This window comes from Nycticebus coucang, chromosome 8 (assembly GCF_027406575.1).
Source record: "Nycticebus coucang isolate mNycCou1 chromosome 8, mNycCou1.pri, whole genome shotgun sequence".
Lineage (NCBI taxonomy): Eukaryota > Metazoa > Chordata > Mammalia > Primates > Lorisidae > Nycticebus > Nycticebus coucang.
In genome coordinates this window covers 3,196,571-3,211,608 of record NC_069787.1, presented here as the reverse complement: position 1 = coordinate 3,211,608, position 15,038 = coordinate 3,196,571, and the positions used below count along the sequence as shown (strand labels likewise).

The window sequence follows — 15,038 nt, the reverse complement described above, 5'->3', positions numbered from 1 at the left end:
GTGTTCACAACTAATTGATCACAACCAGTTACAGATTCCCTCGTCCCTTCTCTACTCCCACCACTTGACTAACCTAAAAAAAAAAAAAATTTTTTTTTTTAATTAGCAAGATGTGGTAGCAGGTACCTGTAGTCCCTGCTACTGGGAGGCCGAGGCAGGAGAATCACCTAAACCCAGGATAGTAAGCTATGATGACACCACTGTACTCCATCCCGGGCAACAACAGAGTGAGACCCTATCTCGAAATAAAAAATGAAAAAAGAAAAGAAAAGAAAAGAATTCTTGCTTAGAGTAGTAGTTTAGATGGGTCTATAAATCTGCCCAAACTCATTTAACTGTATGCTAAAAATATGCACACTTTATTATATGTAATCTTTGCCTACATAAAATCCATTTGTAAAAAATAAAGAAAAAAATAATACATTTTACAATTTCCCACTCCCATGTCCTGTCCTATTAAGAAGGAAAAAGACCTGTCATCACCACTTTGAGGCTTTCCAGTACTATAGACGCAAAGAAGGAAGTCAACCCTCTAGAGACCTCAGGAAAGGAAGAGAAGAGCTTCTGGAATCCACTCCCACTTCTCAAAGCAAAGCCAATGCTCATCTTGGAAAAAAGAATTAAGCGTTTTGTTTGGGTATGATGGCTCACCCCTGTAATCCTAGCACTCAGGGAGGCCAAGGCGAGAGGATTGCTTGAATTCAGGAGTTTGAGACTAGCCTGCCCAGGAATTTGAGGTTGCTATGAGCCATTTTTTTTTTTTTTGTCTCCAAAAAAAAAAGAAAGAAAGAAAAAAAAAGAATTAAGTGGTTTGTTAACTTTTTTTTTTTTTTTTTTTTTGGTGGCTTTTTTGGCCAGGGTTAGGTTTGAACCTGCCACATCTGGCATATGGGACTGGCACCCTACTCCTTGAGCCACAGGAACCGCCCGGTTTGTTAACTTTTTAATGACTTTTCAAAATCTAAAATGCAAAAACATCACTCCTTGGTATATGTTCTATGAATTTTCATAAATGCATACATAAAGTAATCATCACAATCAAAACACAGAAAGTTCCATCACCCCAAAACATTCCCTCATGCCCCACTGTAGTTAAACCTTCCCCTATCCCAAATCCTGGAAACTACCAAACATACTACTTTCTGTTCCTAGAATTTTACTCTTTCAGAACATCATATAAAGGTAATCATGTAGTATGTAGCATTTTTTAGTTTAGTTGAGAAACAGGCCATGTTAGTTTTTGTTGCTAAATAATATTTCATGGTATCGACATACATGTATGGACATATCTTCGTTTACCTATTCACCAGAAGGACCTTTGGGTTGCTTCAAATTTTTGACAACTATGAATAAAGTACTATAAACATATATAGGGGTTTGTATAAAAAGAGGGATTTTAGGGCAGCGCCCGTAGCTCAGTGGGTAGGGCACCGGCCATATACACCGAGGCTGGCGGGTTCCAGCCCGGCCTGGGCCAGCTAAATGATGACAACTGCCACCAAAAAATTGCCAGACATTGTGGCAGGCACCTGTAGTCCCAGCTACTTGGAGGCTGAGGCAAGAGAATCGCTTATGCCCAAGAGTTTGAGGTTGCCGTGAGCTGTGACACTACAGCACTCTACCCAGGGCAACATAGTGAGACTCTGTCTCCCAAAAAAAAAGAGGGATTTCATTTCTCTTGAACAAATACCTAGGAGTGGAATTGTTGGATTGTAGGTTAACTGTATGTTTAACTTGGTAAGAAGCTACCAAGCACATTTTAAAGTAGCTGCACCATTTATCTCCTCACTAGTAGTGTATGAGAGTTCCAATTGCTGCACGTTTTGGCCAGCATTTGGTATTGTCATTATTTGTTCAATAGGTGTACAGTGGTATCTCATTATTTTAATTTGTATCCAACTATTTTTTTTTTTTTTGAGATTAGAGTTTCACTTCGTCACTCTCGGTAGAGTGCTGTGGTGTCACAGCTCACAGCAACCTAAAACTCTTGGGATTAAGCGATTTTCTTGCCTCAGTCTCCCAAGTAGCTGGGACTACAGGCACCTGCCACAATGCTTGACTATTTTTTGGTTGTCGTTGTCATTGTTGGTTGGCAGGCCCGGGCTGGATTTGAACCCACAAGCTCCAGTGTATGTGGCTGGTGCCCCCGTCGCTGAGCTAGAGGCACCAGCTCTGTATTCCACTATTACATTAAACACCTGAAAAGATGCTCATCTGCCTCTAGTGTCTCCTTTGGTAAAGCATCTGTTCAAACTTTTACCCATTTTTATAAAGCATGTTATTAGTTTCATTATTATTTTTAAGAGTCTTTTACTATCCCTTTCTCCACTGAATTGCTTTTGTACCTTTGTCAAATGTCAACTGGCCACCTGCGTGTGGCTCTATTTCGGCACTTCTTCTGCTCCATTGTTCTATGTCTCTTTAACCAATACCCTGTAGTCTTCAATACTGGAGCTTTATATTATACCTTGACAACAGGTGGTGTGAAGGCTCCCACTTTGTTCTTTTTCAAAACTTTTTTGGCTCACTGTGGTTCCTCTGCCTTCCAATTAAATTTTTAAAAGTTTGCCAATATAAGCAAAACAATCCTACTGAGATTTTGATTGTTATAGCATTTAAAGAGAGAAAGAATCGACATCTTTACTATGTTAAGTCTTTCCATTCTTAAACACAATGTATCTCTTCATTTATTTGGGTCTTTAACTTCTTTCACCAATGTTTGCTAGTTTTCTGTATACAGATCCCAAATATATTTTCTGATTTATTCAAAAAGTATTTCTGGTGTTTTGGTGCTTTTGTAAATAGCACTTTTAAAAACATCCTATTTCCAACTGTTCACTGCTAGTATGTAAAAGCATAACTAATTTTGTGTACTGCTCTTCTTTTCTGTGACCCTGTTTAACTCACTCATCTTATAAGTCTTTCTGTAAACTCCTTGGGATTTTCTACACAATACTAGAAACTGTTTTATTTCTTCCTTTCCAATCTGTCTTTTATTTCCTCTTTTTACTTTATTGCATGGGCTAGAATTTCCAGTATGATGCTGAATAGGAGTAGTGAGAATGGATGTCATTGCCTTGTTCCTGATCTTGGGAGGAAATATTCAATCTCTCACCACTAAATGGAATGTTGGTTGTATATTTTTTAGTAGAATTGCTTTATTAAGGTAAGAAATTTCCTTTTTATTCCCAGTTTGCTGAGTTTATTTTATTTTTATCACAAATGCATGTTAAATTTTGACAAATACGGGCGATGCCTGTGGCTCAAGGAGTAGGGTGCCGGTCCCATATGCCAGAGGTGGCGGGTTCAAACCTAGCCCTGGCCAAAAAAAACAAACAAAAAAAAAAAATTTTTTTTGAAATACTTTTTCTGTATCCGGGATGATCATAGAGTTTTTCTCTTTAGAATGAAAACCTAGTGAATTCTATTAAATGATATTTGAATGCTGAATCAACCACACATTCCCAGAATAAATCCTACATCGTTGTGATGTATTACCCTTTTTATATATCGATGGATTTGATTTGCTAATACTTTGTTAAAGACTTTTGTCTATATTTATGAGGAATATTGGTTTATAATTATTTCTTACAATGTATTTTTATTATTTTAGCATTAGGGTATTGCTGGTACTAAAATTCATAAAATGAATTAGGCTGTGTTCCCTCCTGTTCTATTTTCTGGAAGAAACTGTATAGAATTGGTATTATTTCTTCCTTAAATATTCAGTAGAACTGACCAGTGAAGCCACCTGGGCTTTGAATTTTCTTTGTTGTAAGGTGTTTAACTATGAATTTAATTTAATAGATATAGGACTACTCAGGTTCACCATTTCCTCTTGAACAGTTTCTCTTAAGAGCAGAATTACTGACGTTCTGGTTAGGACAATTCTCTGTAGGAGGCGCTGCATGCCTAGCAACATCTCTGGCCTCTCCTCACAATGTGCCAGCAGCGCCCTCCAGCTTCCACAATCAAAATTTCACCAGATGGGCTGGGTGCAGGGACTGGAGCCTATAATCCTAGCGCACTGGGAAGTCGAGGCCTGACAATCACTTGAACTCTGGAGTTTGACACCAGCCTGAGCAAGACTGAGATTTCGTCTCTACAGGAAATACAAAAATCAGCCAGGCATGGAGATATGCATGTGTAGTCCTAGCTACTTGGGAGGCTGAGGCTTGAGCCCAGGAGTTTGAGGTTGCAATAACCTATGATGACACCATGGCACTCTAGCCAGGGTAACAAAGCAAGACTGCCTCCCCCAGCGAAAAAAAATTTCGCCACACTGCTAAATATCGCAGTGGGGAGTGGGAAGAAGATAAAATTATCCCTGGTTAACCTGGTTCAGAACTCTCTCTCAAGTAAGCTTTGGTAGTCTGTGTCTTTTAAGGAATTGACCCATTTCATCTAACTTGTCAAATCCACAGGCATAAAGTTTGCAATATTCTCTTATGATCCTTTTAATGTCTGTAGAGCCTATAGTGATATTTCCAATTTGATTCTTGATGTTCTTTTTTTTTTTTTTTTGTAGAGACAGAGTCTTACTTTATTGCCCTCGGTAGAGTGCCGTGGCATCACACAGCTCACAGCAACCTCCAACTCCTGGGCTTAAGCGATTCTCTTGCCTCAGCCTCCAGAGTAGCTGGGACTACAGGCACCCGCCACAATGCCTGGCTATTTTTTGGTTGCAGTTCAGCTGGGGCTGGGTTTGAACCCGCCACCCTCATTATATGGGGCCGGTGCCTTACCGACTGAGCCACAGGCGCCGCCCGATTCTTGATGTTCTTAATTTGTATATATTTTTTTCTTGGTCAGTAGTACTAGAAGCTTATCAATTTTATTGATCTTTTCAAAGTACCAGCTTTTGGTTTGTTTTCTCTATTCATCTTGTTTTCAATTCCATTGATTTTTGTTCTTTTGTTTATTATTTCCTTCCTTCTGCTTGCTTCAGGTTTAATTTGCTCTTCTTTTCCCGTATCATAGTGTAGAAGCTTAGGTCCTTGACTTACTTTCTTCCTTATGTTCTATTATTTCAACACTATAAAGGACACAGGCATGAGCCACCATGCCTGGCAGACTTTCTCTTAAAAAAAACAAAAAAACAAGAAAACATGGAATATTCATCAAAAATATATATATATGTACAAAATACCTATTTTTTCAATAAAAATACATTGAAATTATACGAAATATATTCTCTGATCATAATAACTGAAAGGTACCCGAAAATTCCTAAATATTTGGAAATTACGGCCAGTGCAGTAGCTCATGCCTATAATCCTAACACTCTGGGAGGCCAAGGCAGGTGGATTGCTTGAGCTCAGGAGTTCAAGACCAGAGCAAGAACAAGACCCTGTCTCTACTAAAAACAGAAAAACTAGCCAGGCATTTTGGCAGGTACCTGCAGTCCCAGCTACTTGGGAGGCTAAAGCAAGAGGATTGCTCAAGCCCAAGAGTTTGAGGTTGCTGTGAGCTATGATGATACCACAGCATTCTACCAAGGACAATATAGTGAGACTCTGTCTCAAAGAAAAAAAAGAAAAAAAAAAAAAGAAACAAAGATGGGGTCTTTCTCTTACTCAGGCTGGTCTTGAACTCCTGAGCTCAAGCAGAGTTCTAGGATTGGCCTCCCAGAGTGCTCGGATCACAGGCATGAGCCACTGCGCCCAGTTGTTCCATGTACTCTTAAAAAAAGGAACACATATTATTTTTTGTTAGGTAGGGTATTCTAGAAATGTCACCTAGTCAAATTAACTGACAGAACTTTTCAGATCTTCTATGTCCTTACTGATTCACCATCTACTTGTTCTACCGATTATTGTGAGAGGAGTGTTGAAGTCCCCCAGTCTGGTTATGGATTTGGGAATGAAGCACTTTATTTTTTTTTTTTGTTTGTTTTTTGAGGCAGTCTCACTGTGTGATCCTCAGTAGAGTGTCATAGCATCACAGCTCACAGCAACCTCAAATTCGTGGGCCCAAGCAACTCTCTTGCCTCAGCCACCCGAGTAGCTAGGACTACAGGTGCCGGCCACAACACCCAGCTATTTCTTGGTTGCAGTTGTCATTGTTGTTTAGCAAGCTAGGGCCTGGCTTGAACCCGCCACCTCAGTGTATGTGGCTGGTGCCCTACTCACTGAGCAATGGGCACTGAGCCAAGAATCAGGTACTTTAAAGAGACAAACGAGGGCTTGGTGCCTGTGGTTCAAGTGGCTAAGGCACCAGCCACATACACCTGAGCTAGCGGGTTTGAATCCAGCCTGGGCCTGCCAAACAACAATGACGGCTGCAAACAAAAAAAATAGCCAGGCATTGTGGCAAGTGCCTGCAGTCCCACTACTTGTAGGAGGCAGAGGCAGGGCTTGAGCCTAGGAGTTGGAGGTTGCTGTGAGCTGTGATGCCACAGCTCTCTACCCAGGACAACAGCTTGAGACTCTGTCTCAAAAAAAAAAAAAAAGAGAGACAAATGAGCTTACCATTCTGAATCTGAGCCACTTTTTTAGATATCTCTCCAATAATCTGTAAAATAAATAATAGATACAAGGGAGTACATTCGTGACTTTTGAATATGTTTGAAAACACAGGAAAACAGTAATTCAAAAGCTATAATTCAAAGTACTTAATATACTGGTTGAAAAGTCACTTAGATAATAAGCAGCAAAGACTTTTTACTACTACTAAGACCAGATTTACCCAGAATGTACCTGTCGTCTCCACTTCTCAGCTTTAGGCAGCTCCGTACATTCTGAGGCAAGGAAGGGTCTTCGTTCCTAAAAATCAGCAAAATGACACATGTTGCCACTATGCTAGTTACAAACTTTATGCAACATTCACAACTGATTCAATGCTGAGGTCTAGATGCCTAATGGTCTACAGGCACTTGAAGTTTCAGTTCTAGATGACCCTCATCAAGCCATAGATCTCACTTTGAAACAACGCAAATAACTTAAATGCATAGTAATAGAGAGTTGGCTAAATAAGGCTAGATTATAGCCATTTCATGGCATATTTTTAATACTTAAGAAATGATGGCTATCAGTGTTTAGAATACAACGTAAATATGCCTGTGTTTGGGTGTGCGTGTGTGTACATATGCATGGATGTGAAATTTCAAAAAACTAAAACAAAGAAAAACATCCATAGAATGGCATATATCATCTCTAACCTGGAGAGCATTTACTGGTCTTAGCTTAGAGCTGTTCCCCACATCACACCACACTTGCTAATATTCAATATTAGAGCTATCTAATAATAAGGGATCTAGTCATCATATTCAGAAGAACCAGAGAAAGTGACAGCCAGGGCATCTCGCTGCCTCGGGTACAGGGAGCTACATCTGGAATTCAAGTGTATAGACCCATAAGAGTGTCAGCAAGTACAGATAAGAAATGGGAAGGTTTGAAGTTTGAAGTCTGTCCATGAGGACATTTTACTGCATTTATTCTTTTTTTTTGGTTTTTGGCCGGGGCTAGGTTTAAACCCGCCACCTCCGGCATATGGGACCGGCGCCCTACTCCTTGAGCCACAGGCGCCGCCCTGCATTTATTCTTAATACTTTACAATTCATAAGGAAGATTTATTTACACCAACCTTCACTTTTCCCTCTTCCAGCTGAGCTTGGCGAAATCTTGCTAAGGCCGTCCTACCAGGAATATAAAAGACTCCATTAAATCTTGCTCAGAGATTTCTCATTACCCATGTTCCCAGATGGGGCAGACCTACTCATAACCATATTTAATGTCATTCATACATATTACAATTAAGAAAGCATGGGGCCAGGCACAGTGGCTCATGCCCGTAATCCTAGCACTCTAGGAGGCTGAGGCGGATGGATTGCCTGAGCTCAGGAGTTCTAGACCAGTGTAGCAAGAGCAAGACCCCATCTCCACCAAAAACAGAAAAACTAGCTGGGCATTGTGGCAAGCACCTGTAGTCCTAACTACTCAGGAGGCTGGGGCAAGAGAATAGCTTAACTCCAAGAGTTTGAGGTTCCTGCAAGCTACTACACTGTCTACCCAGGATGACAGAGTGAGACTCTGTCTCCAAAAACAGACGAAAGCACAGGGTAATTAATGGTTTCCATGTTCCAAGGAATAGGCCCTTTGCAGTGCTTTTCAACCTTTTTATCTCACGGCACACTTAACCTATAGTTAAATTTTAGAAAAATAAAAAAATAAAAAAAACCCTATAGTTAAATTTCTGTGGCACACTAAAATTATGATTTAAAAAAAGAGTAAAAAAAAGAACATAGTTACTATAATCTGAACTTTTCAAAAATAATTTAATTAATGAGCTTTAAAAATTTTTGCAGCACACCTAAGATCCTCTCACAGCGCACCAGTGTGCCACCACGCACAGGTTGAAAATCACTGGCTATTTGTTTTCCTGAACACCCAAGTATCTCATTTATTTACATCGTACATAAGGACTGTGTGAAACTATTTATTGGACCACTGGACTGAGCAGTACATCTAGATGTTAAAAAAATATCATAGCATGCTCTAGCTGTCATCTCACAGCTCCTATACCAACCACAGGTGAACAAATGTTCATCTAATGTACGTTCTAGAAGCTGTCAGAAAATACTCATAGGGGGCCAGGGATGGTGGCTCATGCCTGTAATCCTAGCATTCTGGGAGGTCGAGGTGGGAGGATTGCCTGAGCTCAGGAGTTGGAGACCAGCCTGAGCAAAAGCAAGACCTCATCTCTAAAAATAGCTGGGCGTTGTGTTGTGGTGGGTGCCTGTAGTCCCAACTACTTAGGAGGCTAAGGCAAGAGAATCGCTTGAGCCGAAGAATTTGAGGTTGTTGTGAGCTGTGACGCCACGACACTCTTCTGAGGGCAACATACTAAGACTCTGTCTCAAAAATAAAAAAAGAAAGAAAAGAAAATACTAATGGGGAAAACAAACAGGCAAAAAAGAGAATGCTACATGCAGAGAAAGAAACAGCTTTTTATTTTATTTTTTATTTATTTTTTTAGAGACTGTCTCACTATGTCGCTGTGGGTAGAGTGCCATGGCCTCACAGCGCATAGCAACCTCCAGCTCTCGGGCTTAGCCCATTTTCTTGCCTCAGCCTCCAGAGTAGCTGGGACTACAGGCACCGCCACAACACTCCGCTATTTTTTTATGGTTGTTGTTGCAGTTTAGCTGGGGCCGGGTTCAAACCCGCCACCCTTGGTATATGGGGCCGACGCCCTACTCACTGAGCTATAGGCACTGCCAGAAACAGCTTTTTTTTTTTTTTTTTTGTAGAGACAGAGTCTCACTTTATGGCCCTGCGTAGAGTGCCGTGGCCTCACACAGCTCACAGCAACCTCCAACTCCTGGGCTTAAGCGATTCTCTTGCCTCAGCCTCCCGAGTAGCTGGGACTACAGGCGCCCGCCACAACGCCCGGCTATTTTTTTTTTTTTGGTTGCAGTTCAGCCGGGGCCGAGTTTGAACCCACCGCCCTTGGCATATGGGGCCGGCGCCCTACTCACTGAGCCACAGGTGCCGCCCAAGAAACAGCTTTTTAAAAAGGTTCATATACCAAAAGGAAAAAATGAGTTCTGTGGTGGTTATTATGTTACAAAAAGTTTACAGCAATATATAGGTTGATACTTACATGGCCTTTTCTGCATTTCGAGCCTGGAGGGAGAGAGAAGGGAAGAAAATTGCCAATGTTTAAAATACTTTTCTTTCTTCTCATTTACTTTTTTTGGTTGTTTTTGGATAGTTAAGCAGTTAAGGTACCATTTACCTCTTAGTAAAAAGTTTGACAAGGATACAGCTATTAGCAGACTGCTTTAACTGCAATAAGAACCACAAAAAATTCAAATGGTCCCCAAATCCTATGACTTATGCAGTATTCCTCCATTTAAAATCTTTACTCCTGGCCATGTGTCACTGTGGCTTCACACCTGGCTTAAGCCCAAGAGTTTGAGATTGCTGTGAGCTGTGACACACCAGGCGTTATACTGAGGGCAACAAAATGAGACTCTGTCTTAAACAAAAAAAAAAAAAAAAAAAAAAAATCTTTACTCCTCCACTGTCCCTAATACTTTCATTCCTCCTTCAAATTTTACTTGTGTCATCTCCACTCCAGAAAGTTCTTTCATGACTCTTTCTTCTCAATTAGGGTGGTCCCCTTTATTGGGGTTTATATTAACCGTGAACTTCACCATCACAATTTGCATCATAAACATTAACCATCACAACTTTCTCTTCCTTGCCAGTAGAATTTGGAGAATGTTAAGTCTCAAGACTAGCTTTTGCAAAGTGAATTTTACGTAAGTACTGTGACACTAGTGTCAAGTTAATTATCCCTGCAACACAGTGTTAGGCAGAGAATGTCTTCTGGGTTGTAGTGTAAACAGAAAGAATACTTGCTGAGTAAGGAACTCTTACTCCCACCTCTTCTACTTACCATCCCTGAGAAGTAGGCTCTCTAAACTTCAGTCTCCCTATCTTTACAATTGGGATCATATCTCTTATACGGACAGCATGATGATTTAATGAGATAAATACAGGAAAGTGTCAGGCACACAGTTTATAGACACTCCTCAAAATAGAGTTCAGACTCAGCACCTGTAGTTCACGGCTAGGACGCCAGCTACATACACCGGGGCTGGCGGATTCGAACCCAAGACTGGGCCTGCCAAACAACTACAACCAAACAATAGCGGGGAGTTGTGGTGGGGTCCCAGCTACTTGGGAGGCTGAGGCAAGGGAATCGCTTAAGCCCAAGAGTTTGAGGTTGCTGTGAGCTGTGAGGTCACGGCACTCTACCCAGGGCGACAAAGTGAGACTCTGTCAAAAAAAGAGAGAGTTCAATTTAAATCTCCTTTCGGACTCTCCCTTTCGACTGATACAGAAACAAACCTGGCAAATGCTTAGTGAGTGAAGGAGCACAGTGGTAATTTGGGAAAGATCCTCCCACAGAAAGGACTACTTGTAATACACCATTTCTCTCTTTGGGATCTTATGCTCATGAATTTACAATGGCTTTCTATTTTCTATAACCTGACTACAGTGTCCTGTGCTGCTGCTGCTTTTTCTTTTTTTAAAACATAACTATAGCTGGGCTGGTGACTGTGGCTCAAAGGAGTAGGGCGCTGGTTCCATATGCCGGAGATGGCGGGTTCAAACCCAGCCCTGGCCAAAACTGCAAAAAAACAAACAAGACAAACAAACAAAAAAAAACATAACTATAGCTTACAACTGTGCTTCTTTTAGGGGCTTCATTTAATGAAAATAATGTCGTAGCCAATACTATAGTAACTAAGCATTATCTTTTTATCGTCATTATCTGCATTTTCGTATTTACACGCCATAAACGCTTCTGGAACAAATAAAGAAATCGATCACGCTGGACCACAGCGATCACACCCTCGTACACTTCCTGTCATTCATTGATCCAAGAATTACTGAATACCTGCAACGTGCCAGACAGTTTAAGAAGTTAAGGAAGCGGGCGGGCGCCTGTGGCTCAGTCGGTAAGGCGCCGGCCCCATGTACCGAGGGTGGTGGGTTCAAACCCGGCCCCGGCCAAACTGCAACCAAAAAATAGCCGGGCGTTGTGGCGGGCGCCTGTAGTCCCAGCTACTCGGGAGGCTGAGGCAAGAGAATCGCGTAAGCCCAAGAGTTAGAGGTTGCTGTGAGCTGTGTGAGGCCACGGCACTCTACCGAGGGCAATAAAGTGAGACTCTGTCTCTACAAAAAAAAAAAAAGAAGTTAAGGAAGCAACAGAAGCTTCTATCTTGGGGCAGACGGAGAACAGACAAGCAATCCAGAAATACACAGCCTGCTCTCCCTCTCCCCCGGGGACCGGGGAACAGCTGCTGCCCCACGCACCGTGACCCAGAGTGGGTCCCTGCGCCTCTGTTTCAACTTCCCTATCGTTACGTGAAGAACTTCGGCGGAATTAAAAGCATGTCCACGACGGTAACGCGGCTCCTGCAGTTCCAATTTTCTCTTTCAACTTGTGACAGGTAATAGAGGCAGGATGAGAAATCCACCTTACACCCGAGGAGTCTGAAGCCTGCAGTGTTACCACCCTGAACCCCGACGTCACGAGCACCCAAGAGGGCTGGGAGCCCTCGCAGCTGCCCGCTCCCTCGCCCCTCTCTCACCTATCCACCCAACTCACCATGGCGTAGCTGGAGGCGCCGCCCGGCCGCTCGGCGTCCCCGGTCCGGAGTGTCAACCCTCACCACAGCTCAGGATTCCAATCGCTCGCAGGAAGTGCTGTTTGTCGGAAGGCTAAATGGGACGGACCGGAAGGAAGGACCGGAAGGGAACAGGCCCACCGGCCCGGCTCGGGGCCCAGCAGACACGCCCCTGGGAGTGGCCTGCCGGGAGTGATACGTCGCTTGCGGAGGAGGGGCGAGCTCGGGGCTGGCCTTGTTCTCGGATAACGATTTTCCATGCTAATTTTGGTGCTGTTGCGCCGGGCGCTGTGGCTCACGCAGTAATCCCAGCACTCTGGAAGGCCCAGGCGGGTGGACTGCCTGAGCTCACTGGTTCAGGCAGCCTGAGCTCAACCAGCCTGAGCAAGTGCAAGACCCCGTCTTGTATAGCTGGGCGTCGTAGCTGCGCCTGTCGTCCCAGCTACTCGGGAGGCTGAGGCAAGAGGATCGCCGAAGCCCAGGAGCTGGAGGTTGCTGTGAGCTGTGGCGCCACCGTACTCTACCGAGGTTGATAAAGTGAGACTCTTAAAAAAAAATAGTGCTGTGAAAACCGGGCGTTGTGTCCGATTGTGTGGGATCCCTCCTAAGGTTATTGTTGGTACTCTACTTATACCAACGGCCCCCTTTTGAGTCTTCTCTGAGAGCAACTGTACCGGTTGTGGAAATTATTTTCCCTCCGCACAACTGCCCGGGGCCGCGGGAAGAGGAAGCACAGCTCCGGCCCTGCCCCCGGCGTCCGGGTGGGGGCGCTCACGGGCTTCTCGGGGGAGTCGGAGCAGTCGGGCTCTGCAGGACTTGGAGCTGGTGGCCAGGCTTCCTAAACTCCTTCTTTGTCATACACTTTCATAAGCTCGTCTCCTTAAGTCACTTGGCCTTTCAGAGCTGGACTAGTGCTTGAGCTCACCCTCCTTGAAGAATGAATTTGACGTCCAGGAAAGAAAAACCCAAACTTAGGAGACGGGTGATTGGAGAAATGGGAGTCACTTCCCAGAGATGCGGTCATTGTGTGATGGGTACACTGCTGAGTCTAGAACCTTAGGTAAGGACCAAGAGGACAAGGGAGAGGCCAGTGATAGGAATAGTTTTGATTGGTTACTCCCGCGCGGTGACTGCAACGAAATGAGCTATGGTGGGGAAGGTATGCAGCAAGTTCAGCCAGTTGAACAGCGGCTTTCCTTTTCAAGCACGCTATTTCCATGGTGACTCCCTCTGAGGACCTAACCAGGGGTGGCCACCCAGCAAAGGAAGCTGCTGACATGTAATTCAGCATCAGACAGGACAGACAAGTACTTGGAACAGTCACCAGGACCTCATTCCTGAATGGGACAAGGAACAAATTTTCTCTCCAAGGTACATGGCCACCCCAGTACAGACTCCACTCCCTGCCTCTCTGGCAGCTAGTTTGGGATTGAAAAATGACCAGTTGTTTTGTCAGGCGACACCCATGAAAAGAGCAGACATCCTTTCTCCCTTTTCCCATCTCTGCTGGAAAAATAATAGGAACAGCCAGCTTGAACTCACAAACAGTACTGTGAGGGTGCAAGCAAATCCCTCTTTCAGCTCCCTAACAGGGAGCTCTGTAAAATGAAAAAAATAAACGTCTTGTTACAGCAGCTTAACATTTCCTTTAAATATCTGATCCCAAACCACTAGTCATTCAAATGAGACTTTTTCAACATTGCCATACCTTTCCCCACTAAATCCCTGACTCTAGGATGCAGAGATCACATACAACAGGATTCAAAAAACATTACCTATGCTGACTGCCCTAAAATCCATTGTCCCTATATACTCACCTGAGTTTCACTTGGGACTGGTTTCTGAAGGGGACACTTCCCAGAGTGGACTTGGGAGCTAGAGCAAGCTAGTCCATAAACCCCGTCTCCATAGTCAACTACCCTTAGCTTAAGACTCAAACTGACCTAGTCAGGGAGTCCCAATACTTGATTACAATTCTGGGTGGAATATAACCTGCTGGATGTCAAACCAGATAAATACCAGAAACTTGTCAGCTACTTTTGGGACTCAGAAAGAAGAGGGGACAAGACTTGCTACTGTTTGGTGGTTATCAAGGAACTGATGAAGCCCTGACTCCCAACTGACTACTCAACCAAGTTCCTTTAGCGTTAAAAAAAAAAAAAAAAAACCCATAAGAATCACTTATCTTGCCAGTCTACTCAATGACCTTCCTTTCTCTGCTTCTGTGGATCCTTTGTTCATGCTGCTCCTTTGGCCTGTAGCACCCCTCCTCCACCTGCCTCATCTGCCTAGTTGATGCTTATCATTTCACAAACTGTATTCATAACCTGGTTTCACCACTTACAAGGTGTGTGGCCTTAGATGACTTACCTTCTTTTTTTTTTTTTTGTAGAGACAGTCTCATTTTACTGCCCTCGGTAGAGTGCCGTGGCGTCACACAGCTCACAGCAACCTCCAGCTCTTGGGCTTACGTGATTCTCTTGCCTCAGCCTCCCGAGATGACTTACCTTCTTTGTTAGTTTTTCCTGTGGTGAAGTTGGCATAGTAGTATTTACACCTTTTTGTTCTCATTTTTCCTCTTACATGCTATGAGACATTAGCTTTACAGAGTTTAGAGGAGACACTTCATAAAAAGTACTCAGACCTATGTTCTTGTCAGTGATGAGTTCAAAATAAAAAATTTCATGCTGTGCAGTCAGGTTTATTATGAAGCCTAACCTAACCCTTCCAGGGGTCCTCAAACTACGGCCTGCGGGCCACATGAGGTGGTGTGGTTGTATTTGTTCCCGTTTTGTTTTTTTACTTCAAAATAAGATATGTGCAGTGTGCATAGGAATCTGTTCAGTTTTTTTTAAGCTATACCCCGCCCTCCCAATGGTCTGAGGGACAGTGA

General features: G+C 43.2%; 1 protein-coding gene across 1 annotated transcript in view; it reads right to left on the bottom strand.

The window, feature by feature from the left end:
- Positions 1 to 14,276, bottom strand: part of ISY1 (ISY1 splicing factor homolog) — a 29,365-nt gene extending 15,089 nt beyond the window's left edge. Inside the window, exons 1-5 of the mRNA XM_053600356.1 lie at positions 12,127 to 14,276; positions 9,604 to 9,626; positions 7,585 to 7,636; positions 6,699 to 6,764; positions 6,471 to 6,513 (exon numbers count right to left, since the gene is read on the bottom strand). Of these exons, the coding sequence (XP_053456331.1) occupies positions 6,471 to 6,513; positions 6,699 to 6,764; positions 7,585 to 7,636; positions 9,604 to 9,626; positions 12,127 to 12,129 (187 nt within the window). The 5' untranslated portion in view covers positions 12,130 to 14,276. The remainder of the gene's footprint in view (positions 1 to 6,470; positions 6,514 to 6,698; positions 6,765 to 7,584; positions 7,637 to 9,603; positions 9,627 to 12,126) is intronic.
- Between the last annotated feature and the right edge of the window lie 762 nt (positions 14,277 to 15,038).